This window comes from Saccopteryx bilineata, chromosome 1 (assembly GCF_036850765.1).
Source record: "Saccopteryx bilineata isolate mSacBil1 chromosome 1, mSacBil1_pri_phased_curated, whole genome shotgun sequence".
NCBI lineage: Eukaryota > Metazoa > Chordata > Mammalia > Chiroptera > Emballonuridae > Saccopteryx > Saccopteryx bilineata.
Genome location: NC_089490.1, coordinates 401,547,837 through 401,575,510, shown reverse-complemented (window position 1 = coordinate 401,575,510; position 27,674 = coordinate 401,547,837). Strand labels below are relative to the sequence as shown.

The 27,674-nt window shown below is 54.7% G+C and overlaps 1 protein-coding gene across 2 annotated transcripts; it reads right to left on the bottom strand.

Annotated features, from left to right (window-relative positions):
- Positions 1-217: 217 nt before the first annotated feature.
- SYT12 (synaptotagmin 12) lies at positions 218-26,854 on the bottom strand. 2 transcript variants are annotated; one of them, XM_066252171.1, is made up of 8 exons: positions 26,535-26,854; positions 18,063-18,119; positions 13,788-13,981; positions 10,678-11,070; positions 7,387-7,602; positions 6,590-6,710; positions 5,510-5,643; positions 218-4,091 (listed from the first exon to the last, which is right to left on the bottom strand). In XM_066252171.1, exons 2-8 carry the CDS (start codon positions 18,094-18,096, stop codon positions 3,918-3,920), a joined length of 1,266 nt encoding a protein of 421 aa, XP_066108268.1. In that variant the 5' UTR covers positions 18,097-18,119; positions 26,535-26,854; the 3' UTR covers positions 218-3,917. The 2 variants fall into 2 exon arrangements, with proteins under 2 accessions (XP_066108268.1, XP_066108269.1); XM_066252172.1 differs by lacking the exon at positions 26,535-26,854 and having other exon boundaries at positions 17,966-18,087.
- Between the last annotated feature and the right edge of the window lie 820 nt (positions 26,855-27,674).

Genomic DNA, 27,674 nt, shown 5'->3' with positions numbered 1-27,674 from the left:
AAGCAGCAGACCTAGGTCTATGGTAGGCCGAACCCAGAAGGGCCTCTTCTCGCAAATTTTCTTCTTCGGGCCCCCCAGATCAACTCAACCCTGGCGACCATGTGAGTGGAGCCCCGGGCTGGGGATGCGGCCCTCTGCGCCACCTCCCCTTCCTGCCTCACCATGACTGATGCTTCTGAGTGGGACGAGAAGGTTGATTACGGGGTGGGAGCGGGCAGAGTGTGAGGGAGCCTTGTGGCCCAGCTTTAGTGTTTATTTAGCCTTTTGGATTGTCGCTCGCTTCCGGTGTTGGCAGTCCTGACGGACCGCAGGCAGGGGAGAGGAAGGGAAGTTTGGAGCTACTGTCAACTGTGGGTGATCAACGGGCTGGTCCTGCCCCTCGCACACGCAGGCCCGGCCTGGCCAATGCTGCTGGTCAGGTCAGCAACCTCCACACCTGTCCCGGGGCGGGGCTCAGCCTATCCTGGACAGCTCCCAGAGGGGGCCTGAGACCTTCAAAGCAGGCCCATGGGCCTGAAGTTGGAGTGGGGGCAAGATGAGGGAGAAGGGGGGCAGGGAGAGATGGGTGCAGCTGGGTTGGGGCCCAGTTGAAGGAACTTAACACTTCTCTTCAACCGAGCGCGCAGAAGGAACTTAACACTTAAAGGCAGCCTGGACTGCTCCTCACTGACCCAGAGCAGCCTGCTGATGTCCCTCATTTCCAGAACTGCTTAGGGTGCTCCCCGTCCTGCCTCCCTCCTGTGACTTGCTCCTGCCCAGGACTCCTCTGTGGCTCCTCGCTGTCAACAGGACCAGGAGCTCCGGCCTCAGCCCTGACACAAGCCTCCCCAGCTCAGCCACACCTGGTTTCTGCTACCCAGATACATGCAACACCTGGGTGGGCAGTTCCCCTGCCTGGAGGCCCCTCTTCTTCCTCCCAAGGGTGTAGTCTGCCCCCTGCAAAGCCAGAGCTCATGTTTCTACCTCCTCTGGGAGGCTTTCCCTGATGTCAACCGTCATGGGCTCCTGCCTGTCTCTCCTGTCTGTCCTTCTTGTGTTGGGGGTGGTGGTGCCCACAGAAGCTCTTCACCGTCAGGCCTGGCTGGGGGCCAGCCTCCTGGGGGATATTGGGAATGCCCACCCAGACCCCCCTCCTCCATGCTTGCCGTGATCTTTCGGGGGAGGCTGCGGTGGGGGAAGGGGGAGGCAGGGAGAATCCAGAGCAGCCTGGGACCCAGAGGGCCATCTCTGTTGCCGCCCAGCCCCACTCTTGAGGAGTTGCGGCGGGCAGTGGTTAGGAGCATGAGCTCTGGAGCCAGACAGCCGAGCTTGAATGCCTGCTCTAAGACTTTCAGGCTGTGTGATCTTGGGCTAGTTACCTAACCTCTGAGCTTCAGTTTCCGCATCTGCAAAGAAGGAGATGACACAGTACCTCCCTCTAAGTGTGGCAGAGTGGCAGGCCGGGCATTGCGCTCGCTGCCTCATGCGGCCCTTCTCCCCGCAAGCCATTCTTCCGCTCTTTTCTCCCCCACCCTCCCCTAACTTGGCTCTAGCAAGGTCGATAAATTGGCCAAATTTGTGCCCACTCCTGTCCTTTTCTTATGCTGTTCCCTCTGCCAGGAATGCTTTCTGGGCCTTATCCACCCTTTTCGGCTTTATGGTACTTCATGCCCTGGAGACTTAGGTCAGCAACACCACTGGGAAGCCTTCCTTGATATTCCCTACTGCCACCCTCCCCACCAGGCCTGGCTTTGGGCCCCTTCTCTGAGCTTCCCACAGCCTGATGGCATTGGTCCTTGTCATGGTCTTCCCAACCAGATCAGGGCCTACCCCTCCTTCTGGGCACCCAGCAGCAGTAAGCTGGGCAGAGGCCCGAGTCCCTGGTTCCTGAAGAAGAGATGAAGGTGATTTGGGCTGAGCAGGGCTCCCTGGAAGCCCCCTCGTTCCTGCCCCAGCTTTATTTTGGTTCTAGAATCATTCCAGTCAGCATACTCAGTCCCCACCACGCCCATCCCAGGTGCACAGTCAACATTTCATGCAGTTAGAGGGAAGGAAAGAGGGGGGCGGGGAGGGGAGTCATGGCCCTGCACAGCACAGCCACTGGGGGGGGGGGGAAGAGCTTGGGTCTCCCAGGCTGCAGAGGCTCACCAGCGGCATGTCCCGGGGTCCTGTGCTGGCCCGTGCCGTGCAGACCTCCGAGTGCTGGCCACAGGCAGCCAGCCTGGCCTCAGGGATGGGCCATAGCTGTGGTAGGTGGGGAAAGCCACAGTCCTGCCTCTAATCCCAATGCTACCCTGGGCCTCCCACTGAGTTTCAGCCAACCCCTCCTGCCACATCATAGGGGATAACTGGTGGACCTGGGTCTCCATGGCTCACCAGGGCTACAGGCAGCCAGCCCAGGAGCCCATGTGCTCACCCGTGAGTGGCTCCATGCAGTAGATACTGCCCCCTATCCAGTCCCTAGTCCCTTCGAACTCGCAGGGACAGCCAACCTTCAGCTGGTGGGGCACACAGCTGCCTGCTTCTGCGGGGCTGCCTCTGGTGGGTGGGGCCCCCTCAGTCACAGACCCTTTCTCCAGCGGGCGGTGAGACGGTGGTCCAAGCTGGTCCATGTGGGGGTAAGATAGCCCGCCCCTTAACTTCTGGGCAGGACCCCCCTGGGGTGCCAGTCACCCTCTGGCTTCCTCAAGCCACCAGGTTGACACTAGACTCTGGAAGTGACAACTTGCTTGCTGCTCGCGGCTTCCCTCTCTCTCTTACAGGTTTCTCTTGGGGGCTCTCCCCTGACAGACCCCTCGCCCTTGAAGCCTCATCTCAGGATCTGCATGGGGGACTGTGCCCCAGAGCCACTTCCTCCCAGCCCCACATTCTATCCTGACCCCCCCCTCAACTGTCCGTCACAGGCTGCCTCTCTCTCCGTGGCCCAGCCCAAGGGTCTCCTGCTCCACCGAGTCCTCTCAGGGGCCTGCAGCCCACAGAGGCCTCCCCACCAGACACCCTGCAGCCCATGTCCTGGCTGTCCCATCGCCCACCAGTCCCTCACAGGCTGAGACACCTCTTCCCATCAGAGCCTGGCCTGGCAGGACTCCACTGGACGCCGTGGAGCCAATGTGCAGTGCGCACAGAACCGAATGCAGGGTCCTGGGTCTGGGTCTCTGTGGATCTCTGGGCCTTGTAAGGGTTATGGTTCAAGGGAGTAGATTTCATAGAATGACTCCAGAGCCAGTGTCCCAGGTGGCCTGTGGGCCTTTCCTTGGCCTGGTCTCTTGGTCTCTGCTCCTGCCCGGAGAGAGGCCCTTGTGTCCACCACAGTGGGCTGAGGACTGTGTGTGGGGAAGGTCACATCCCTGCCATGCTGAGGTGGGGTTGCCTGCCTGGGACACTCTCAGTTCTTTCACTGCCCCTCAGACTACAGCTCCCATCTCGTCCTCCAGCCCCCAGAGCCTTCCCCGAGACCACCTGGCTGGGCCACCATTCAGCACTGAGCCGACCACTAGGACAGGGTATCTTGTCTTCTTAGCAACCTAGGGGTCTGTGTCTTGTTCATGTCACGTCTGCTGGTGACTACCAGGTGCCTGGCCCCCAAGACTTGCTTTGTTCCAGTATATGCCCAGCTTGGCACTGGCTTCCAAGCCAGGGTGGGGTATGGGGAGCTCTGAGAGGCCAAGGTCACCCCAGGCCAAGGGACGGACCTGTTCGGGATCTCAAAATGGGAGAACAATAGTCCAGTGCCCAGCTACAGCAGGTCCTCAGTGGGAGAAAGCCTGGGCCTGTTCCCCCACTGCAGTCTAGAGAGAGGGACCAATATGGCTCATGGGGAGTCCATTGGGGGACCCCAGCATTCATGGCTCCAGCTGGACAATGGAGAAGGGTGTCACACCAGAGCTTGTGCCAGGCTCCAGGCAGCACCAGTGCCCACCCTGGCCTCGCCCCCACTGCTAGTTTCGCCGGACTGGGTGCCACATGGACACAGGCCTGCGCAGCGTGGCCAGCATCTGGTTCCAGTGTGTGGTACCCATGCCACTAGCTGATGGCCCGATGATGACATGGCCCACGTTGTCCCCACGGCCATCACTGCTGCTCTCAGCCACTGTCACACGGAGAGACAGGTCCTGGGGAAGAAGTAATAATGGGTAGTAGGGACCAGGGACAGTGCCAGAGGTCCTCCATAGCTCCTGGGGCCCAGTCCACAATGCCAGGACTCAGTGTGGTGCCAGGCATGGCTCCCTGGATCCTCTCCTCTGATCTGCCTAACCCTACAGGCTTCTGCTGCTGCCTCCCTACACCGCAGCAGCACCAGATAGCCAGGTTCAAATGCTGGCCTCTCCGCTTCCCTGCTGTGTGACCTTGGACAGTGACCTGGGTTATTCCTTCTTCAGTTTCCCCATCTGTAAAATCGTGATAATAGTAGTCCCTACCCGTTCTGGGAACAAAATGAGTTAAAATGTAAGGCACTTAGAAAGGTGCCTATACACAGAGCGTTACAACGTGGGCTTTTCTTCCTAATATAATTGCAGGTTGGACTCTACTGAGGAAGGGAAGGAACTTGCCTGAGCTCAAAGTAGTCAAGCTGAAACTAGAACCCTGCCTGATCTCCTCTTCGCTCCCACCCCTCTCCCCCTGGTTCCAAGAAGGCTCTGATCCCTGGAGGCTGTGGTGTAGCAATACTATGACCACCCAGTGGGGGGTGAGGGATAGATGGGTGGCAGGGCAAGGTAGCGACACCCAGGACCAACCAGAGAGGCTGGGATGTTTGCTTGGAATAGGATCATGCAGACTGAGGCAGAACTCTGAGCTTTCATATTTAGGGTGTCGTGGGGGAGAGATTAAGTAGCTTTCTGCGCAGCCCCAGGGTTAAGAGGCAGCTTTTGGCTCAAAGTACAAAAGGACTTTCTCACTGTTAGGAATGCCCCAGGATGGAAGATGGGAGTGAGGAGAGGTGGTGAATTCCCCATCCTCTGAGGCATGCAAGCAGGACCACTGGCATGGCTCGGGCCAAATCCTCCGCAGTTCCCCCACCCTTGGTCTGTGACATCTGTGCTGGGAGGGGGTCACCTCCCGAAGGCCATGGGAGTGTAGGGAGCTCAGCAGGGCCCCTCTGCAGGTAGAACCTCTGGAGACTTAGGGCAGAACTCTGTGCCGTTGGGCTAGTGCTGGCTCATGTCCAGGTCTCTGCAGTTCCCTCCACTGGGAACTAACTGCCTTCTCCCTACCTCAGCTTAGCTGAGCCCTTCTGCAGAAGCCTCCCCTGACCACCCACGCCTGGCATGCCCTCCGCTGATTAGGATTGCCTGAAGACTTTCCTGCCTGTCCCTCGTAAGCACCAAGGAGGCAGTGCCTGTGTCCCCAGCACCCACCATCGGGCTGGTATCTAGCAGGTGCTCATAAATGCTTCTCGACTACATGGCTTGAGGCAAAGCATCAGCATGCGCCAGAGCTCCGAGCAGCGGGGCTGCAGGAGATGAAATGGCCCCAGAGCCCCAGGGCTGGCCGGGCCCTGCCCCTACCCCCTGCGCCATTTCCCCCGCACCTGGAGCACTATGGCTGGCACCGAGAAGATCATGGCTTCATTGAACACTGGGTTGGGGTCATCCCTCTTCACAGCCGTCTTCTTTTTGCTCATCTTCCTCCCATCCTGCAGCAGGTACACCTTGACGTAGGGGTCTGGGGGGTGGGTGGGTGAGAGGGTGGAGGTGAGGGCCGGTGCCATACTCACTTGGCACAGCTCTGCCCATCCCAGGGGCCCACTGGCTCTAAACTCCCCCAAACTTCACTATTGCCATCCTCTCCTGCAGTCCAGCCACTGGTCCTTTATTTCTTTCCTGGTTGACAGACGAGAAAACAGGCTCACGTCCGAGTTAGGAGAATGGCTGGGTTTCAGAAGTGGGCAGCGTGCCTCCCAGCCCAGATGTGTGCTCCCCTCACACGACGCTCGGGGGACTTGGCCAACCCACCACTTTTCATTCTATAAATGGCCCGAGCGCAGACGTCAGCGCTGAGTCACCCGGCACCGCTCAGCAGGGTTTGACTCAACAATATGGGGCTCTAAAATAACAAGTCTCCGTCTGCTTGTCACCTACCGCCCACTGGTTATCCTTGCTGTGCCCGCCTGGACCCCGGGTCCCCCCCGGTTCCAGTAGGTTGGGCTCCCCCAGTCCTCTGTCCTCAGTTACCTGGGACTAGAGTCCCCTGCAGACCTGGGACACTGGGTCCTGCTTGGCACCCACAGCAATGCAGGGGCCCTAGTCCCCGTTTGGGATCTGGAATGCAGTCTGATCTCTGGGAATGGAGCCTCCACCCAGAATTCCAGTTCTGGGAAGTGGGTGCTCACCTTGGTCCCTTCCCAGTGCCCCAGCCTTCGGCTCTTAGCCTCCCAGCCTCCCAGCTCTCTGCCTGCAGGGGCTCCCTGCCTCCTTCTGTGGTTCCCACGGTTCCCCAGCTAGACTCATCTTTCCACCATACATGGCTCCTGAGCTCAGCCAAAGCCAGGGCTGGGGGGCCTGGCCCTGTGCCCCGTACCTTCAGATGTGTCCAGATGCCCAGGGCTCAACAGCTGGACCACAGCTCCCACCAACCCCCTGGAGGAGCCAGGCAGCTGGCGGGACCTTACCTGCTGTGGTCTTGTCATTGGTCCAGATGAGATTCTTGGCCTTCACCACGACCACGGTGAGGCGCTCGGCTGTGGGCAGGTAGCTGAGGGAGAGCAGGATCTCACCCACAGCATCGGCGGCCTAGAGGACGGGGGTGTGGCTCAGAGGGCTTCTGTTCCCTGACGTGTCCAGGGAAAGACAGAAGTATCCTTCTCCACTGAGAACTTGTTGTTCTTGGGGCCCCTCTACCAGGGCAGCAGACTGGTGGGATTGAGAAAGGAGCTGCCCTCCCCACTCCACGAGGCATGTGTCATCCCTCCCTCCCACAGGACAGGTCCTGCCTTAGACAGAGGGCCAGCGGTGGCCTGTTCAGTGCAGCACCCCAATGCAGTTATATTGCCTCATTCTAGGCCAAGAAAGACATTCTGTGGGAGTGATACATAGAGGTCCAAATGGCCTGGCATTAGTAGATCATTTGCTGAAATAACAGCAATGCTCCCCAAGCACTCTTCCATTTATAAAAAATAAACATCTTGGCTGCTGTCTGAAATAATTCACGTCATGGCCAGAGGAGTGCTTCCCTAACAGAAGCTCTGTAGGCGTGGAGTTCCTGCAGGTTTGGAGGCACGAGCAGTAGATGAGCTATGTACAGTGGTCGGGGTGCTTTTCATTTGCATGTGGTAACATGGATATTCTTGCATGAGGCTGGTGTCCAGGCTGCCGCAGAGGACAGTGGAGCCCCTCCTCTGAAGTGTGTGTGTGTGTGTGTGTGTGTGTGTGTGTCACTCTTCATAGGTGGACAGGTGGGCAGACTCACCTTATTCTGGTCCTGCAAGTAGAGCCAGCCTCCGAAGGGCTGCAGCGGGAGGTCAAGGACAGAGAGCTTCAGCTCCACCACGCCCGTGCTGACGTTCCGCTCATCCTCATCAATCCCGAAAACAGAAAACCGCAGGCTCTTCTCCTCTAGGGCTGCAGGGTCCAGGGGGATGGAGAACTTCTCGTCAAAGAAGATGGAGTAGGCGTTCCTCTGGATCTGCAGAGAGAAAGGCCCATGGAGGGCACCTCAAAGCTGGGGAGGGGTGGCACCAGGGTCCTGCCGGCCATGGCAGGGGGAGAGCACTGGATGGGGAGTCCGGAACCCGGGCGAGCATCCTGGCTCTGCTGTCCCCACAACTCCAATGCCAATCCTTCTTTTGGTGCCTTGGCCATGATGATCTAACAGCTTCCCTGTTCTCCCCTCAGTGGTGGTCAATCTGGTGGCCTGGCATTCGAAGCTTCTACAATCTGCCCCTAACCAAGTCCCATCCGCAGTGCCCATGGCTCCACAGAAGCCTCACAACGCACTAGCTGAGCTGGTCTCATCACTTCTTGCATGTGTTCAAGTCCGGCCCTGGGCCAGGCATGCGGTGAGTGTGGCTAATTGTCTGTGGAGTTGAGAACCATGGGTGGCCCAGCCCCTCCAGCCCCCAGCCTGGCCCAGGACTGTCTGAACGTTGTGGTGTATGGACAGACAGACGGAATGACTAGGCAACGCTGTGCTGACTCCATCTCCAAGCCCCATCCTGCTGGTGGGTGCCACTGGCCTCCTCCCAGGAAGCGTGGGCAGGCCCCTGGGAAGGTGCACTCGCGGGCACTGCCCCCCTTCCATGCGGGGCTGCCTTAGTCACTGCCTGGCAATATTTAAAGAGAGGTGCTCTCATTCCTGGCACCTCGCCCAAAGCTGGGGGCTGCTCAACCTTGGGGCAGCTACCCACTCACTGGGATTGGCTGGGCTAGGAGGTAAGAAGCCTGCCTTCATGGGAATAAGTCCAGCAGCACCTCCAGGTTCTCTGAACCACACCTGGTGCCTGCCTGGGCTGTGGGAAAGTTCCTCTTATTTGGCTCCAGGGAGCTACATTCCCCACCCAATCAGTCCCTACTCGAGAAGCGAGGGCTCCTTACCCCGCAGGAGAAGGCGGTACCTCTTGGTCCTGCCCTTGGCATTCAGGTTCCTCGTGGTATTCGTGCCATTTCCCCTTCCTTGGGCCAAGCCAGCCTCTTGGCTGTCCCCTGCCCACAGGGGCCCAGGTTCCCCGGCCAGCCGGTCGCTTTGCATTGTGCTTTATGAGCACATGGGGGGAGGAAGTGGGAATCCCGGGTCGAGTTCCAGGTCTCCTGCTCACTTGCTGGGATTGTCTTGGGCCAAGCACTTTCCTGAGCCTCAGTTTCCTCATCTGTATGTGGCCCTCAATCCATCACATTAGGGTAATGAGAGAACTGTGGATGTGCTGGGCCCTGACAACCAGGTTCTCAGCACACAGCAGGCAGTGGCAGCTGCTGTCTGCCCATGTCCCCTCTCAAGGGATGTGTCCAGAACTACTCAGGGTCCTCCAGGCTGCCTTGGTCACAGGCAGTGTGGATCGGGCTCAACAGGAATGCTTCACAGTCCTGACAGACGATCTGTTGAGTGTTTACCAAGGGCCCGGCAAAGCAGTTTGCATATATGAACACATCCCCTCCTCAAGAATTATGATGCCCATTTGACAGATGGGGAAATAGTCGCAGAGAGCTTAAGTGACTTTACCCAAAGTCACACTGCCAGGAAGTAGGGGTCCAGGATTCAAACCTGGGCAGCCAGGCTCCACGATCCTGCTCCTAACCACCACTGACCTGCCTCTCGGAAGCTGGGCTGCCCTGTTTTGGGCCCTACATGCACATGGCTGGTGGTCAGTTTTAGACCCTTCTAGGCCCTGGCCGGTTGGCTCAGCGGTAGAGCGTCGGCCTGGCGTGCGGGGGACCTGGGTTCGATTCCCGGCCAGGGCACATAGGAGAAGCGCCCATTTGCTTCTCCACCCTCCCCTCCTTCCTCTCTGTCTCTTCCCCTCCTGCAGCCGAGGCTCCATTGGAGCAAAGATGGCCCGGACGCTGGGGATGGCTCCTTGGCCTCTGCCCCAGGCTCTGGAGTGGCTCTGGTCGCGGCAGAGCCATGCCCCGGAGGGGCAGAGCATCGCCCCCTGGTGGGCAGAGTGTAGCCCCTGGTGGGCGTGCCGGGTGGATCCCGGTCAGGCGCATGCGGGAGTCTGTCTGACCATCTCTCCCCGTTTCCAGCTTCAGGAAAAAAAAAAATAGACCCTTCTAGAATGAGGGGATCAGCGGGAGGCAGGAGAGGGATGACAGTCCGCACCACCGAGGAACAACCAATTTTCAGCATGGTAAAGGTGACCAGACACAGGTGGGTCTTTGAGGAGTCAGAGCCACTTGGTCCTGTGGGTCCTCGGGCTCCTCCTGCTCTGGTCAGAGGCCATGGTGTGTTGACCTTAACCACTTCAGGACTTCCAGCCACGGCATCTGGACCTGTCCGCCCAGCCTGGAGCTCCTGGCCGCTGGGGCTGGCCAGGAGGGTGTGTCTCATGGAGGCTTCGCTCCCTCTGGCAAGGTGGAGGGACACTGGGGGTAGCCTGGGCAGGGTGTGCTGGGTCCCTCTCCTTGCCCTTCCTGGGTTACCTCCACCCCACTTTCTGCCCCAGGAGCTGACCTCCATGGGCTACATCAGCTCATTCCCTTGGCCTCTGGCTTCTGGCGGGGTCACCAGCCAGTGGTAGTTACTCGGCAGAGGCTGGAGGTCAGAGTGCTTATTCCCCCAGCTCCTCTGCATGTGGACTGTGGGCCGACCGTGTCCCCTGGCCAAAGGGCACAGCGTCTATCAAGGTGGCCTTCTCTATATACTTGTCTCTTTTTGGGTCTGGTAACCTCTCTTTCCCCTTATCTTTTCAGACCAGGGTACCAAACTATCCTTGGGTCACCCTATATACTACCCCCACAGCATGGTTATCAGTCCTGTTATTAAGCTCTCCTTAAATCAGCTGACTTGAGTATGTCATCCCTTTCCTGTCAGGGCCCCAAGCTGTGGAAATGGACAGTGACCACACACTGGATTCACGTGGCAGGAACGCTGGGAACTGCACACAGAGGGGGTCAGCACCTCAGGCTCTGGCACCAGCATCCAAGTCCACTGTCCAGCACCCTCGTCTGATCCTGCCTGGCTCTGCAGACTGTCCTGCCCCGGGATGCCTCCAGAGAGCAGGAGCACACCTCTGCCCCACCCACCCGCCTGGCAACCCCTGCTTACCCGGGAAATGCCCACGATCTGCTCATCAGGCAGCAGGCTGACGCGCATGAAGCAGGACTCGAAGCTGGCTTCCTCCCGCTCCAGGAGATCCTTGCCCTGCAGCACAGCCACGTGCAGGGTGTGGGAGGCGGCATCGTAGTCCATGCTCACTTCCACCTGGCCCAGCGTGAAGTCCTGCCCAAAGGTGTTGCTCACGGAGGAGATGGAATTGAGGGAGTCGGCTGACTGCGACTTCCGGAGGGTCCCGTAGGGGGCCAGGTCCAGCTCACGGCCCATCAGCTCCAGGGGACCCAGCTCGCTGATGCTCTCAAAGGTGTCCTCCATGCTGAGGCTGTCTTTGCAGCCGGGTGGTCCCCGAGTGCTGGCCCGCTGGACATTCCAGGCAGGCACTCTCTGGGGGTGAGAAAAGGGACACGGGAGCATCACGGGGGCAACGGTGTTGAGACGGCAAAGAGACACAGGAATCCCTGCTCCTTTGAGGCACCTCCAAGTTCCCCTTTTACACAAACAGGGTCTGTCATAGTTCAGAAGGCCCTTGTTTAATGTTATTTCATGTCACTCAGTTTTCTCTCTCTAACCAGGACGTAAGAGAGCGTTTTCTCAAAATGTTCCCTTATAGGGACTGACTTCCCTACATAAAGTGGTTCACTGCAGTGATGTTTATAAAAAGGAAAGATAGTTAGCAATCTAGGTGTCCAGAGAAGGGGAAGGGGTCAGAATACTAGAGCACAGCTACTCCGCAGATGATCAAACAGCCTCAAAGGAAGTTTTCTTTTTTTTTTTTCATTTTTTCTGAAGCTGGAAATGGGGAGAGACAGTCAGACAGACTCCCGCATGCGCCCGACCGGGATCCACCCGGCACGCCCACCAGGGGCAACGCTCTGCCCACCAGAGGACGATGCTCTGCCCACCAGGGGGCGATAATCTGCCCATCCTGGGCGTCGCCATGTTGCGACCAGAGCCACTCTAGCGCCTGGGGCAGAGGCCACAGAGCCATCCCCAGCGCCCGGGCCATCTTTGCTCCAATGGAGCCTTGGCTGCGGGAGGAGAAGAGAGAGACAGAGAGGAAAGCGCGGCGGAGGGGTGGAGAAGCAAATGGGCGCTTCTCCTGTGTGCCCTGGCCGGGAATCGAACCCGGGTCCTCCGCACGCTAGGCCGACGCTCTACCGCTGAGCCAACCGGCCAGGGCCGGAAGTTTTCAAATAATGTTTGCAACCTGAGATAATATTCAATTTTTCTTTGGTCTAAACTGACCTTCATAAGATTTGAGAAAACAAAAGCCTCTGTCCCACAAGCATCTCTCCTGTAGCTACATAGTTTTCATTACTGTAATTTTTAATTGCCCCTCCCAATTTTCCATTGAGTGAATAGCTATAATTTATTTTATAATTCCCCTCCTATTGAACATTTATGTTGCTTCTATTTCCTCCCCCCTAAATATGAATAATGCAGCCTTGAGTAGCTTTCTTAAAATCCTGACTTAGAGATCACAGTCTTTTGGAAAGTGTTTGTTGCTTGTCACAAAAATGCTCTTTAGAGCCTGACAAGGCGGTGGCGCAGTGGATAGAGCGTCAGACTGGGATGCAGAGGACCCAGGTTCGAGACCCCGAGGTCGCCAGCTTGAGCACGGGCTCATCTGGTTTGAGCAAAAAGCTCACCAGCTTCAATCCAATGTTTCTGGCTCGAGCAAGGGGTTACTCGGTTTGCTGAAGGCCTGCAGTTAAGCCACATATGAGAAAGCAATCATTGAACAACTAAGGTGTTGCAACGCGCAACGAAAAACTAATGATTGATGCTTCTCATCTCTCTCCATTCCTGTCTGTCTGTCCCTGTCTATCCCTCTCTCTGACTCTCTCTCTGTCTCTGTAAAAAAAAAAAATGCTCTTTAGAAAAGTTGTGTCAATTTACAGTCCCTCCAACAGGGTAAGAGATAGTCCCCTTCAAAACCCCAAATGAGTGAGCATGTGGGACGCGTATCTGGTGACAGATTCTGGCTGTGCTCTCTGGGGCTCTACATCATGTTAGAAAAATTCTCAGCCAAGTATCAAATGATGAAACACACTCAGCAGTAGATGCCGAGAGCCCAGTAAATGTGCTCCCAGCTACGGCAATTCCACATCTGGGCAGCTATTCAAAGCACATAATCCCAATGAAGACAAAGTTTTACCTATAAAACACTCACGACATCATTTATCATGGCATTTAGTAAATTATGGTAGATACATAAAAAGGAATCTTAAAATGATATTTACAATGGTTGTTCAAGAATGTGGCAAAATGCTTCAGTTATAAGGGAGATGAGAAGAGCAAGGGATACAGTTCTAGGTAGAAACAACACCCATTGTGTAAAACTATGCACAGAAAAAAGACTGGGGGGGGCAGATTAAAAATATTGAAAAGAAATAAATTGGAAAAAAAATTTAAGTGAGAGGCAGGGAGGCAGAGACAGACTCCTGCATGCACCCAATCCAGATCCACCTGGAAAGCCCCCTACTGGGTGATGCTCTGCCTATCCTGGGCTGCTGTTCAGCAACTGAGCCATTTTAGCACCTGAGGCAAGCCCATGGTGCCAGCCTCAGTGCCGGGGACCAACTTGTTCAAACCATTCAAGCTATGGCTGTGGGGGAGGGGAAGAGAGAGACAGAGAAGTAGGGAGGGAGGGGTGGAGAAGCAGATGGGTGCTTCTCCTGTGTGCCCTGACTGGGAATTGAACCCAGGACTTCCACATGCCAGGCCAATGCTCTACTGCTGAGCCAACTGGCCAGGACCTCAAAATGTTAATAGTTTAAAAACAATGAACTTTTGCTTGCCTCTGGGTGGTGGTATTGGGAGAAGTTTCCTTCTTATTTATATTTTCCTGTATTTTTCACAGGATAGTTTTTAAAAAGTGAAACCATTCACTCATTCATTCATTCGACAGGTATTCATGGATTCCCTAGCACCGGGATAGGGTTGAGATATGCCAAAAAGTGAGGGCCTCCGTTCCCAGGAGAAAATTAAGCAGGAGGAAGCTAGATGGGGAGGGAGTGGAGGCGGATCCTGAGAGCAGATGGCGGGGGCGTGGCTACACCGCTCCGTGCGCACCTACGGAGCAGAGCGGAGCGCCTCACCTTCTGCTTGGCCTCTGCGTAGGTCTCGCCGTACTTCTGCTGAAGGTACCTGTAGTCGTAGTTGGGGAACGGGGAGGGGCTGGGGAAGCTCCCTGATGTCCAGAGCTTCCACAGGCTCACAGCTGCGATGCCCAGCAGTGCCAGGGCCCCCGCGGCATAGACGCCCACCTCCCACTCAGGTGGGCTCTTGATGACTACAAGGCAAAAGCAGACTCTCATTAGTGGGCGGCGGGGGGGGGGACCCTCGGTGGTGACAGATCCCCACCCAAGGAGCCCATGGTTTAGCATCGACTTGTTCACTGAATGAATATCTACTGAGTGCCTTCTATGTGGCAGGGTAGATGCTAGGAGCTGGGGATCCAGGGTTGAACAAGAATACACTCTCTGTGATTTCTGCTTTAATCCTCTTTCCCATGAAAACAGACATTTCTAGCATGAGGGACACCTAACTAAAACAGATGAAGAGCTGTGAGCAATTTTATATATTCTTTAGGCTGTAAACAAATAGGATTGCTCTTGCCTCTGAGTTCTCGGACCTCAGCCTTCAGAGGACCTCCTGCTTCTAGATCATCAAGAAGCCTTTTGGGGTCTGGGGAAAGAGGAAAGGGGTTGGGAAACAAAATATGATCCCATTTTTTGCCGCAAACCTCATCTAGAACAACCCAATGTCTATCAATGGATGAATGGATAAATAAAATGTAGTCTATCCACACAATGGAATATTGTTCAGCCATAGAAAGGAACACAGTTCTAGTACATGTTACAACACGGTTGACTTGAAAACCTTATGCTAAGTGAAAGAAGCCAGACATGACAGACCATATGTTCTCTGATTCCAGGACAGGCAAATCCATGCAGACAGAAAGTAGGTTTGTGATGGTCAGGGCTGGGGGCACACGGAGGAAGGTAGACCAGGGGGTTTCTTTCTGGGACGATGAACATACTCTGGAAATTGATGGTGCTGATGGCTGCACAATATACTAAAGCCCAGTGAATTGTAGCCCTTAAGTGGCTGAATTTGTATGTGAATTTTATCTCAATCAAGCTGTTACCAAAAAATAAAAAAAATATCTCAGCCAGAAGTGAGAGGTGACTGCAGGCTGTGCAGGGCTTGGGGACAAATCCAGATGCTCAAATGCTGTTTGTCCACTGAGAGTAAATAACTTTCCTTATCTGAGCCTCCCCAGCCCCAGACACAGGAATTGACTGTCTCTTCCTTAACTGTGTGGGTGGGTCCTCACCTAGCACAATGCTTGGCACGCGGTAGTCTGTGCATGTTAAAAGGGAACCTGGCGTTGCAGGCCCCCAGAAGAGCCACTGTGATAGTGGTTCACGCTTCACATTCTGTAGAAGGTCACACTGTTGTTGGCAAGTACACTTCCCTTGACCATTCTTAGTGTTGCCTCTATGCTCAATTCAAATGGGGAAACTGAGACATACAAAGAACTTGCCCAAAGTCACAGAGCCAGGAAGGGGTTGGTATTGGGATTCCAACTCTGACAGCCAGACTACAGAGCAAGCAGAGGTAACCACTGCCCCACCGGGTCTCCACCCAGTGCAGTCCCCCGAGTAGCAGGGCACAGAGAGGTGGGGAGGGCATTTCTCATGGCACATCCACTGAGCACCTCCTGTGTGTGAGCACCTTGTGGAGGGAGTCAGCTGCAGGCCCAGCTCACTGTCTAGGGGGTGGGGTAGGCAAACAGACAAATCAGAGTGATGGGAACAGCCCAGGAGGGCTTCCTGGAGCTGGAGAAGGATGTCCCTTCCCAGAGGAATATCTAAGCTGAGATATGAAAGAAGAGAGAGAAGTTTGCCAGGCCAAGGTGACAGGGGCTGGGGTTAGGGGAGGAAGAAAAGGGGGGTATACAAGCTCCAGAGTGTTCAGAGTGCCAAGGGGGAGAGAGGGGGTGGGGCATGGGGGCTGGCAGGGCTCCTGGCCTTTGTCCCCTGAAGCCCAGCCACACAGGGAGGAGTCACAGAGCAGTGGAGGCCCCTCTGGCAGTGGGAGGCCTCAGCCTGCCCCTGCTGCCTTGGGCCCAGCTAACTTTAGCCAGCATGGACACTAACCCACTCTGGAAGAGGGCAGGGCCCAGCCTGCAGCCCTGGTGTTCACCCAGCATGCAGCCCCCTGTGTGGTTCCCTACCTCCACTTTATAGAGAACCAAGGCTGGAGAGGTGAACGAATGCATCTATCTATCGGCTCAAGGCCACAGGGGTGAGAAGTCCAGGCGCCCTAGCCTCTCTGGGCTCGGTCTCCTCATCCGGAAAAAGGAAATGGCCACAAAACATCCCCATCCAGCGGTTCCACCCAGGGCATTTATTCTAAGGGAAAAATCCCAACAAGTTTTCTGTCTGACATGAGTCATCAAGGCTGTATTTATAACAACAGAAATCTGGAAACAGTCTAAAGGTCTGACGGGGGCCCTGGTGCTCTTAGAAGGGAATGTCATTGGCCTTTGAGAATAACTTAAGTCATTAGGACGTCACTGTGCAGAAAAACGTTTCAGGCAATGTTAAGAGGCAAAAAAAAAAAAAAAAAAAAAAAAAAATCAATCTCTGACTTGGTATAACCACATGGTTTTGATGTGAAGAACCACACAGCGGATGGGTAAGGTCTGGGCGGACCAGGGAAGAATGAGAAGAGCAGGAAGTAAGGATGCAGGGACTGGGAGAAAAGCCTTTGGTTGCTGGAATGTAATTTGTGGTCTAAAAAAACCCACAACAAAGATCTACAGAGGCCCCAGGGCCAGCCCTGCTGAGGTCAGGGAAAGTCCTGGGAGTCCGTCTGATGAACCGGGGATGGGGTGGAAATGCACCTGTCTGACTGGACAGAGAGAGGCATACGTGAGAGGCTCCTGCTGAGTAGTGTGCACAGAGGGCCTGGATGTGGGCAGGGGGCCTGCAAGGTGACAAAGCGGAGCCAGCCCCCTCTGAGAGGGCGGATCCCAGGGAAGCGGAGGACTGAAGCAGAGCCCTGCTGGACAGGAAAGGAGGGCAGGGCCACGGGCATGAAGGGGCAGCCTCAGGAAGGTAATGCGCAATGATGGTAATTGATACTCTATTTATTCATTTACTGTAGCGGCCTTAGGACAGTATGGGAAGAATTCCCAAGAGAAGTGAGGTCAAGGCTGAGACCAGAAGAGGACTTGGAGTTATAATAGGTTCCCTTCCATTTATTGTTTACCAGGCTCTGTGCCAAGCGCTTCACGTGTATTAACCCATTGGGTCCTCAGAACAACTGTGGGAGGAAGGTTCTATTATTATGCCCCATTTTACAGATGAGGAAGGTGAGGGACAGAGGAGATATTCACTGCCAATCTTGCTCCAGATCTGTGCTGGTAACCTCCACAGCAGATCTGAGGTCTTAGCCAGGCAGAGGGAGGCAACTCCAGGCAAAAGGAACAGCAAAGCCCGGAGTTGGGGGATAGCTGTGTTTCCACTCTGCTGGGTAATTCACATAGTTTAGCTCATGGAGTCTTCCCAGCAGTCGTTGGGGCAGGCCTCATTGCCCCATTTTACGGATAAGTAAATGGAGGCTCAGAAAGGTTTTATCACTTGCCCAAGGCTACACCAGAGCTTGGGCCAGGAACTGGGAGGCTGCAGGTGAGAATCCCTGGCTGGGGGTTGGGAAAGGTGGTCCCTGGAACACCCCTCAGCTCAGCCCTGGGCTGGTTGGGGACCATGCTGGGGCAGGAACTAGAGTGATGGGGACACCAGTCAGGAGAACCTGATTCATGCCCTGACTCCATTACCTATACTCACCATCCCTTTCCCTCACTAAGCCTCCCTCTTCCTGTTTGTAAAAGGGGACAGGCCATGCCCACACTCAGTGCCCACCGGGCACACAGGGGAGGTGGGAACTGTATCCCAAGTATTTGCCATCCCTGGTCTGGGCGATCTCGAAGGTTAATGTCCTGTGGATCTAACACCAACCTTCCTGGGTTTCCTCTCACTTGGCTCCTGAGAGGCTCCAGGAATGGCCCTGGTGAGTGGATTCTATGGCACAGGCTTGTCCTTAGGGAGCAGTGGGACATGGGCCTCCTGAGATCCCCTCAAGCCAAATGGGTCACTTCTACAGTGGGAGCCACTGGAGCAGAGAGAGGAAGAGATTTCAGACTGGTCCCAGCCCCATGTCCCCAAGGCTTTGTGACCTTGGGCAAGTCACTGATGGTCCTTACCAGTAAAACAGGGCCATGATTGGTGTCCCACTGATCCCCGCACCCCAGGGCTGGTGGGAGGGTCCTGCGAGATGGCATGCTTGCTGCTGGGACTCACCGCTCAGGTGGTGTTCTGCCACATCCACGGCCATGATGCCCGCTGCAGCGGCTGACACTAGAAGGGAAGAGAGAGTCAGAGGAGAGGGCTTCAGAGGGTCCCCAACCCAAACCCTGTGCCCCGGCCTCCCTGGGCCCATGTGCCTGTCATTCAGAGTTGACACTTAGCTGTGAGTGGGGCCCAGGCAAAAGTAGGTGGTTTTTTATTTTTATTTTTTAATTTTTATGTAGATTAAATTTCATGAGGTAACATTGATCAACAATAGTACACCGGTTTCAGGTGAACATCTCTAAAGCATCTGAACTGTTGATTGTGTTGTGTGCCCATCACCCAAAGTCAAATCATCTTCCATCTCTGTATATTTGTCCCTCTTTCCTCCCCACCCCCTTGTAACCACTTCATTTTTACTTATGTCCATGAGTCTCAGTTTTTTCTAGTTTTGGAGGTTTTTTTTTTTAGATTTAATTTATTGATTTTTAGAAAGAGGAGAGAGAGAGAAGAGGGAGGAGCAGGAAGCATCAACTTGTAGTAGTTGCTTGTCATGTGTGCCTTGACCAGGCAAGCCCAGGGTTTTCGAACCGGTGACCTCAGCGTTCCAGGTGGATGCTCGATCCACTGCGCCACCACAGGTCAGGCCATGAGTCTCAGTTTTATATCCCACCTATGTGAGATATATCTTTTCCCTCTTTATGCCTCTCCCCTGGTCCTCCCCCTGGAAAACACTTCACTTTTTTCTGTGTTCATGAGTCTCAGTTTCCTATAGTAGGTGGGGTTTTTTTTTTCTTGTGGGAGAGACTGAGAGAGGGACAGATAGGGACAAACAGACAGGAACAGAGAGAGATGAGAAACATCAATTCTTCATTGCAGCTCCTTAGTTGTTCATTGATTTATTTCTCATATGTTCCTTGACCAGGGGGCTACAGCAGAATGAGTGACCCCTTGCTCGAGCCAGTGGCCTTGGGTTCAAGCTGGTGAGCCTTGGTCAAACCAGATGAGCTCGCGCTCAAGCTGGCGACCTCAGGGTCTCGAACCTGGGTCCTCCACATCCCAGTCCGATGCTCTATCCACTGCACCACTGCCTGGTCAGGCTAGTAGGTGGTTTTTAAAATAGCATTTTTTAGCCCTGGCAGGTTGGCTCAGTGGTAGAGTGTCGGCTTGGTGTGCAGGAGTCCTGGGTTTGATTCCTGGCCAGGGCACACAGGAGAAGCGCCCATCTGCTTCTTCACCCCTCCCCCTCTCCTTCCTCTCTGTCTCTCTCTTCCCCTCCCGCAGCTGAGACTCCATTGGAGCAAAGTTGGCCCAGGCGCTGAGGATGGCTCCATGCTCTCTGCCTCAGGCACTAGAATGGCTCTGGTTGCAACAGAGCAACGCCCCAGATGGGCAGAGCATCGCCCCCTGGTGGGCATGCCGGGTGGATCCCGGTTGGGCGCATGCGGGCGTCTGTCTGACTGCCTCCCGTTTCCAACTTCAGAAAAAAAATACACACACAAAAAAAGAATAAAATAGCATTAAAAAAATGGTGTCTAAAACTTTATTTAAGCACTCTGAGACTTCACCTCAGGGTTGCCAGATAAAACACAAGATGCCAGTGACATTTGAATTTCAGATTAGTTTTTAGTATAAATATGTCCAAATATTGGAATATACTTTTACTAAAAATGTATTCACTGTTAACTTGAAATGCAAAAATTGCCAGGCATCCCATGTTTTGTATTTGCTGACTCGGCATCCCTACCTCACTTCCATCCTACCAACAACAGGCTGACCAGCACTGCCTCTTTGTTATGCTTTAGAGCAGGCCCCCTGGAGTGCCCGCTGAACAGTACTGTGGACCACATTTTCGCGGATGCTCCCATAAGATTATAAGGAAACTGAAAATTCTTATCACCTGGTGACTTCATTAACCATCATAATGTCATAGTACAATGTGTGGCAATTGGCTACAGTATTCAGACAGCAACATGCTGTACAGGTTAGTAGCCAAGGAGCAATAAACTAGACCACATAGCCTAGATGAGCTACAGTAGACTAGACCACCTAGCCTTCTGTGAGCACACTCTGTGATGTTCACCCAATGACGAAATCGTCTTATGACGCATGACTGCACTTCAAATGCTCTTGTTTAAACTGGAAAAGGAAAGGCTGCATTTCTGCAATATTCTATTCTCTGTCCTCCCCGCCCCACCCTCCAAGGTCTGGAAGCTCATACAAGCCATTACCTGAACTCAGAGACGGCTCATCATTTTATTATTGCTGTTGCTAAGAAGAAATCTGGCTCACAGACATATTCTAAATGGGTGGGTGGGGGTGCAAAGAGGAATCAGGATGAGTTGTATGGGTCTCAGCTCAAGGGACACGTCAGGACAAGATAACCCCCTCCTCAAACTCCGTGTTCCCTCGTGGCACAGAGAGGTAGTCACAGACAGGTGAGGTGGGACACATGGGAGGCGATGTGGTGTGTGTGTGTATATGTGTGTGCATGCATGTGTGTGCGTGTACATGTGTCCGTGTGTATAAACTGTAGAGCGCTTGCCAGCGCAAGGGCAGCGTGTTTCTGTTCCTGGGAAAGGCCGTCCGGCAGCGCCAGACCTTCTGGCTCTTTAAAGAAAGGCTTGGATAGTTTCTGTGCAGTTTCTTGATTTTTAAATGTTGTACCAATTCACAACAAATGTAAACAGCATTTGGGCACAGTGTGAAAAGAAAGCTGCCTGGCTGTGGCTAGCCTGTTTGCAACTCCTCAAAGCACTCTGTGGCTCCCTTTGGGACTGGGGTCCAATCAGAGGGTGAATATTTTCCTGGGCATTTTCCAGAACCCTGGGGTTCTCCCCAGTCTGTGGCTTTGGAGCCAAGCACTTGAAGTGCCATGATCCAGACAGGTTTATCCAGAACCTATGGGAGTGCCTCAAGTCCCAGGGCAGGAGGCCTGGAGAAGCAGGGCGGACCAGGCCCTGGGAGAAGGCCTGCCAGGTGCACAGACAGCTCCTTGCTCCCAGCTCCCTGCTGATGCCCCCACTCGCTGAGATGTGGGTTGTCATGGTGATGGGAGGGAGATGCTGACTCAAAGGGGAAGCTCATTCCTGGGACCTGGGCTGGAGATCATCATAATGATCTTAACCCTGCCAAGCACTCCTACACTCAACTGCAGCTCTAAGCACTTTGCCTACAGAGTAGCCCATCTCATTCTCTATCTATCACAGATAGGTACTATTATTATCTCTGGGTTGCAGAGGAGAGTCCTGAGGCATGAAAGTAAGGTCATTTGCCCCAGGCCACATAGTTAAGAGACTGTTCGACCCAGGCCATCCAGCTCCATGATCCTACCCTTGTGCCTGACTTGCAGGCAGGTCCATGGTTTCAAAACTTTCCTGAGAACTTGAAGATCAAATAGGGCACTGTGTACAAGCCCAGGGTGGCCCTAGCTCCTGGCAGAAGGGAATCTGGACACACTGCAACGCGCGCGTTAATGTGAGCACACAGGTCTCAGCCTGTCTCTGCCCTGCTGGGAATCTGATATACCAGCAGCTTTCTTTCCTGCTCCTCTGGCACAAGCAGAATTTTGACAGTGGGGCTGCACCGGGATGGCCTACCCCAGCACTGTGGGCTGGGAATGCCCCTGTGGCAAGTACACGTGGTATGGGACAGTCTGCTGATCAGACTGCTGGCCATCCAAGGGCCCCCATCCCACCAAGGCTAGCCCAGCTCAGACTCCAGATTCCCATGTTACCCTCATCACAGCCTCCTCCCCCCTTTGCCTGAGAGCTGTGATTTCTGTGGTGTGAATGACTCCAGCCACACCCAGGCCAAAGGTTCCCACACCAGAGCACATCTGCCTGAGAGGAGGGAGGACAGATCTGCCGCCTCACCAGTTCTGAGCCTTGGTTGTCTCATCTGTAAAACGGGACTCCTGATGGCCCAATCAGGGTGCCAGGAGGGTGGAATGAGAAGTAAATACGGTCGAGCTTGGCAAACGTTAGCTGTGGGGATCTTGGCCTGGCCATTTGTCCAAAAGGCCTCCTTGCCCCTTGTTTGAGCTGTGGAATCGTGTGGGCAACACAGCCAGCCTGAAGATGTATTTCATTTGTCTTAAGTTAATGTGATGCCCTGGCTGGCTAGCTCGGTTGGAGCATTGTCCCAATATGTAAGGGTTGCTGGTTCAATCTCCAGTCAGGACACACACAGGAATGGATCAATGTTTCTGTCTGTCTGTCTCTCCCTTGCTCTCTCTCAAATCAATCAATAATTAAAAAAAAAAAAAAAAGTAAATTGCCAACATTTAAAATTTGGTAAAAATCCCCCCCCCAAAAAAAGATGTATTTCCAGCTTTCCTTTTTTTTTATTGTATTTTTCTGAAGTTAGAAGCGGAGAGGCAGTCTGACAGACTCCCACATGTGCCTGACCAGATGCACCCAGCAAACCCACCAAGGGGTGATGCTCTGCCCATCTGAGGCATTGCTCTGCTGCAACCGGAGCCATTCTAGCACCTGAGGCGGAGGCCATGGAGCCGTCCTCAGTGCCCGGGTCAACTCTGCTCCATTGGAGCCTTGGCTATTGGAGGGGAAGAAAGAGACAGAGAGGAAGGAGAGGGGGAAGGATGGAGATGCAGATAGGCGCTTCTCCTGTGTTCCCTGGCCGGGAATTGAACCTGGGACTTCCACACGCTGGGATGACGCTCTACCGCTGAGCCAACCGGCCAGGGCCACAGTTTTCCTTTAAAAGTTAGAATATCTTCTGACAATGGGAATGTATCCCCCACAACCCCTCAAAATAGCCCAAGCTGGAGCTGAGCAGGCTCTGCCCCTTCAGACAGGGCACTTGCTCAGCAGGCCTGGGGCCTTGCACCCCTCCATTCACTGCCAGAACCTAATGGTCTCTGGAAGCATCTTCGTTCATAAGCCTGGTAAGCAAGCCTTCAGATGAGCTAGGGGAGGTTCAGAAAGGTTAAATGAGTTTCCCACATCCACGCAGCCAGCATTGGTGGAGCTGGGCTTGGCAGCCATACCCACTGCTGGGTCCAGTGTCTCTTCTTTTTTTTTTCAGAGACAGAGAGAGAGAGAGTCAGAGAGAGGGATAGATAGGGACAGACAGACAGGAATGGAGAGAGATGAGAAGCATCAATCATTAATTTTTCGTTGTGACACCTTAGTTGTTCATTGATTGCTTTCTTATGTGTGCCTTGACTGTGGGGTACAGCAGACCAAGTAACCCCTTGTTCAAGCCAGTGACCTTGGGTCCAAGCTGGTGAGCTTTGCTCAAACCAGATGAGCCCGCGCTCAAGCTGGCGACCTCAGGATCTCGAACCTGGGTCCTCCGCATCCCAGTCCATTGCTCTATCTACTGCGCCACTGCCTGGTCAATCTCCAGTGTCTCTTCTATTAGTAACCACAGCCCCTGTGCCAAGGACTTCACTGCTCCCAAGACCCCTATGGGGCACATCCTATTATTAATTCCAGGAAAGTGAGGCTCAGAGAAGGGCAGTGAATTTGCCCAAGGCACCTAACCAGTAAGCAGGGAGCAGAGACCGAGCCAGATCTGGCTCTGCCTCAAGTGCCTTTCTTAATGGTGCTACTCAGTGTCCCCCAGGACCCCCTGCCTTCATTTCACTGACTAGGACAACCCCAGCAGGCTCCCGCCGGCAGCCTGGAGATCTGCCAGGCAGAGGGGCTGCGGCTTTGGCTCAAAACAAGATGCTGACATGACATATCTGAGGCCAGGGCAGCCTGTGACCAGAGCTTTCCCCAGCTTCGGACATACAGGAAATGGAGCTCAGCAGGGGTGAGGGGAGCCAGAGCTGTCCCAAACCCAAATCTGAGTTCTTCGGATCCGTGTCCCCTTCCTGACACCCTTCCCCACCCAATCTATATTCATTCTGGCCCCAACGCCCCAAACCCTAACCTTCATGGAGCATGCTCATGAAAAAGAGCTCTACGTTCTAATCCAGACTTAATCATACCTACCTGGCAATACCTACCTAATGCTATAAGAATTAGACACAACAGATGCTGAGTGCTCAGCACCATGCTTAGCTCATAGTAGGCACACAATATAGACCTGACGATTGAATGGAAAAATGGACCCTGATTTTAAAGATGAGGAAGCTGGGGCCCCTAGTCACTCAGCATCGGACTGGCAATACGGGGATTGGCACCAAGGTGTGACGGATCTGGGCCTGGGCTCTTGGTCACCATGCTACCTTCTGACTCAACTTTCCAGGGGTGGAGGTAGGTGGGAAGAACTTCCACGGGGCCGCAGAATTGACCACAGTCTAGGCCCCTCCTGAGAATGTCAGAGAAATGGCTTTCCAGGAATTCTGTGCCTCTCTCTGCAGTATGGGGCTCCATGTCTCTGCTCCTCACCCCATTTTCTTGCTCATTATGTCTCTAATCACATCTCTGGCCAGCAAGGGGTTCTTTCTCCCTCCCCTCACTCTGAAGCCAGCAGGTAACGGGAAAGACTGGGGTGGGAACAGGGCAGAACTTGACCTCCCAGATTGTGAAACTCATTATGATTTTTTTTTTTACAGAGAAAGAGAAAGAGTCAGAGAGAGGGATAGATAGGGACAAACAGACAGGAATGGCGAGAGATGAGAAGCATCAATTATCAGTTTTTCGTTGCGACACCTTACTTGTTCATTGATTGTTTCTCATATGTGCCTTGACTGTGGGCCTTCAGCAGATGAAGTAACCCCTTGCTGACCCAGCAACCTTGGCTCCAAGCTGGTGAGCTTTGCTCAAATCAGTCGAGCCCGCGCTCAAGCTGGCGACCTCAGGGTCTCGAACCTGGGTCCTCTACATCCCAGTCCGACGCGCTATCCACTGCGCCACCTTCTGGTCAGGCCATTAGGATCTTTAGGTTTGAAATTCTTTTTTTTTTTTTTTAAGATTTTATTTATTGATTTTACAGAGAGAGGAGAGTGGGGGGGGCAGCGAGAAGTATCAACTAATAGTTGCTTCATTTTATTTGTTCATGGCTTGCGTGTTGCTTGTCATATGTGCCTTGATTAGGCAAGCCCAGGAATTTGAACTGGTGCCCTTAGCATTCCAGGTTGATGTTCTACCCACTGCACCACACAGGCTGGGCTTAAATATTTATTTTTATTGATTTTAGAGTGAGAAGAAGGGGAAGGGAGAGAGAAAGAGAAACAGGAATATCAATCTGTTCCTGTATGTGCCCTAACTGGGGATCAAACTGGCAACCTCTGTGCTTCAAGACAATGCTCTAACCAACGGAGCTGTTAGGCCAGGGCAGAAATTTTTTTCAAGCGTGCCCCACTTCCTGAGATAATCACATCTTACTACCCTCCCCAAAGCCCACAGAAACCACAGTACAGACTGGCTAGGGTGGTGGTGACTGGCATTTATTGGGTACCACTAGGATTTGCTATGTATTATTTCAGCAAATTCTCCCTGCCTCCCTCTGAGGAGGCTGCTACTTTGACTATTGAATGGGTGAGAAAACTTAGGTGCAGGAAATGACCCGCCCAGTCACCCCAGCAGACAAAAGGCAGAGTCCAAGCTTGAACCCCCCCTCTCCCAAGCTTCTTGGGAAAGGTTTCATCTTGGGGAGGACGGGCTCGGGTACTTGGCTTGACCCTTCTCCAGACTGGTTGAGTTACCTGGGGTGGATCACCTGTCAGATCTGGGCCTCAGTTTCCCCACTTCGAGTAGAAAGCAAACAGCGGCTTTCTTTCCAAACTTGTCAAGTCCAGGCTAGGGGAAGGGACTGACATTCTGGGGTGCAAGTTTCCCAGACACTTTGGGGTGCAGATGGCCTCACTGACTGAAGAGGGGGCTCACACTTCCTCTGCAGTCCCTGGAAGTGGGGTCACCACGTTGGCTGGCTCAGGGCACGTTTGGCTCCAGGTTCTCTTGTTCTGCCCACTCCCACCCCAATCTCAGCTCAAATCTACATCCGAGGCCCTGAGACGCGTAAGTTCCCTCTACCAAAGAGCAGCCGGCGTCGAAGGTTCTGAAGGGCTCCTGGCAAGCCCCCTACCCAGGCTGGTGACATCGGATGGCGGCTGAAGAACCTTTCCTAGGCTCCCGGGCCTCCCAGCGATAGAGTACGACATGTCTCTCAGGGTTGAGGCATTTTCTAAGCCCAGGCACCCTTACCGCGGGCACCCCCAGGGTCTATGGGGCGGGGTGTATGGAGAGCTGACTGAATTGCTGTGTGAAGCGATTCCGCACAGTGGGGACAGTCAAGGTGCTGTGAATGAGGGGCGTGCGTGCGGCGCGGACGCCGGGAAGGCGTGTAAATGGCCGGGGAAGCTGCGCGTGTTCACACGCGGGGCGGGCGTGCGGGCGGGCGCGATGCGATGCGCACTGCTCGGAGTGGCCGGGCCGGGGAAGGGCGCCTGGCTCCAGCGCGGGTGTGCAGACGCGCGGAGTGTTCGGAGCTGGGGTCTGCGGCCCGGGTAGGGGGCCCTGCGTGCGTCCGCGCGCCGTATGCGGGGGTCGGCCGGTACGTACTCACCCCAGCTCCGCGGAGGAGCCGCCGCTCAGGCTCCGGCGTGGACTGCGGCTCCGGTAGGGACCGCGGCTCCGGGCTCCGGGTATCCGGCCGACCTTCTGCAGCGCGCACGCACCAGCGCCCAGCTCGGCTGTGGTCCAGCCCGGCTGTTGCCTGCAGCGCCACCCCGGCACTGTCGCCCGGCGCCCGCCTTGGAGGAGCGGGGCGCGGGCCAGGGGCTCGGCCGGGCCGGGGCGGCGGACAGGAGCTGCGCCGCAGTCCGGGCACGCTCCCTGGAGCCCGCCGCGCGCTCCCTCGCGCTCGCCCGCCCGCCCGCTCCCTCTTTAATTTAAAGTGACAACCCCGAACGCTCTCTCTGCTCCCGGGAGCTGCGCGACGCTTCTGGGTCTGAGCCAAGATCCCCAAGCGCACCTCGGAGTCCCGGGAGTTTCCTCTAGGCGGAACCCAGCTCCTCACTCCCAGGTCGGGGGACAAAGGTGGAGATGTGCTCACCAGGGCCTCTGAGAGGCTGGCGGGGCACTGGACACAGAGTCCTCAGGCCCGGGGTCTAGCCCCAGCCTACCTCTCTGGATTATCCTGTTCCCTTTCTAGGCCTCAGTTTCTTTTTCTGTAAAGCAGCTGGATACTGCGCACCTCCTTGGAACCGTGGAGAAAGCAGGCGGAGCAGCGGGAGGTGGCCCCTTCTCTGAATGGATAATTACCCTCTCCCACCATGATTGCGCTGTTACTGTAGGCCAATATCAGCTCACTGAATTTACCTTGGGAGTCGTGTTCACTCCATTTTTTACGTGAGGAAACAGGCTCATCAGTGAAGTGACCTTCCCAAGGTCATAGAGGCAGAGCCAAAGGTCAGAATCAAGACTTGAACCCAGGTCCGTGTGACTTCAAAGTTCATACTCTTAACTACCTAGGGGTCATGCTTTTTCTCCCAAAGGAGTGAATGAATCATTCAGGAGATATTTACGACGCCTCCGCTGGACTCCAGGCACAGTGCCCAGTGTGGGCGATCTTACACTTTCCCGGAACAGGGGACAGGTCCCACTCTGCCAGCGCAGTCTGGTGGGGAGACACGCACACATTAAAAGGGGCTGTGCTGTGCGGGGGACGGTGCCACGTGCAATGGACACAGTAACCAGAAGGGTA

What these genes read in the sequence shown, in the direction of transcription:
- SYT12 (XM_066252171.1), bottom strand. Translation starts at nt 18,096, where the DNA reads ATGGCCGTGGATGTGGCAGAACACCACCTGAGCG. An exon ending in AGATCGTGGGCATTTCCCGG is followed by an intron (nt 7,603 to 10,677) that starts GTAAGCAGGGGT and finishes TTCTCTCTGCAG; the next exon opens with ATCCAGAGGAACGCCTACTC. An exon ending in ACTTGCAGGACCAGAATAAG is followed by an intron (nt 6,711 to 7,386) that starts GTGAGTCTGCCC and finishes CCCGTCCTCTAG; the next exon opens with GCCGCCGATGCTGTGGGTGA.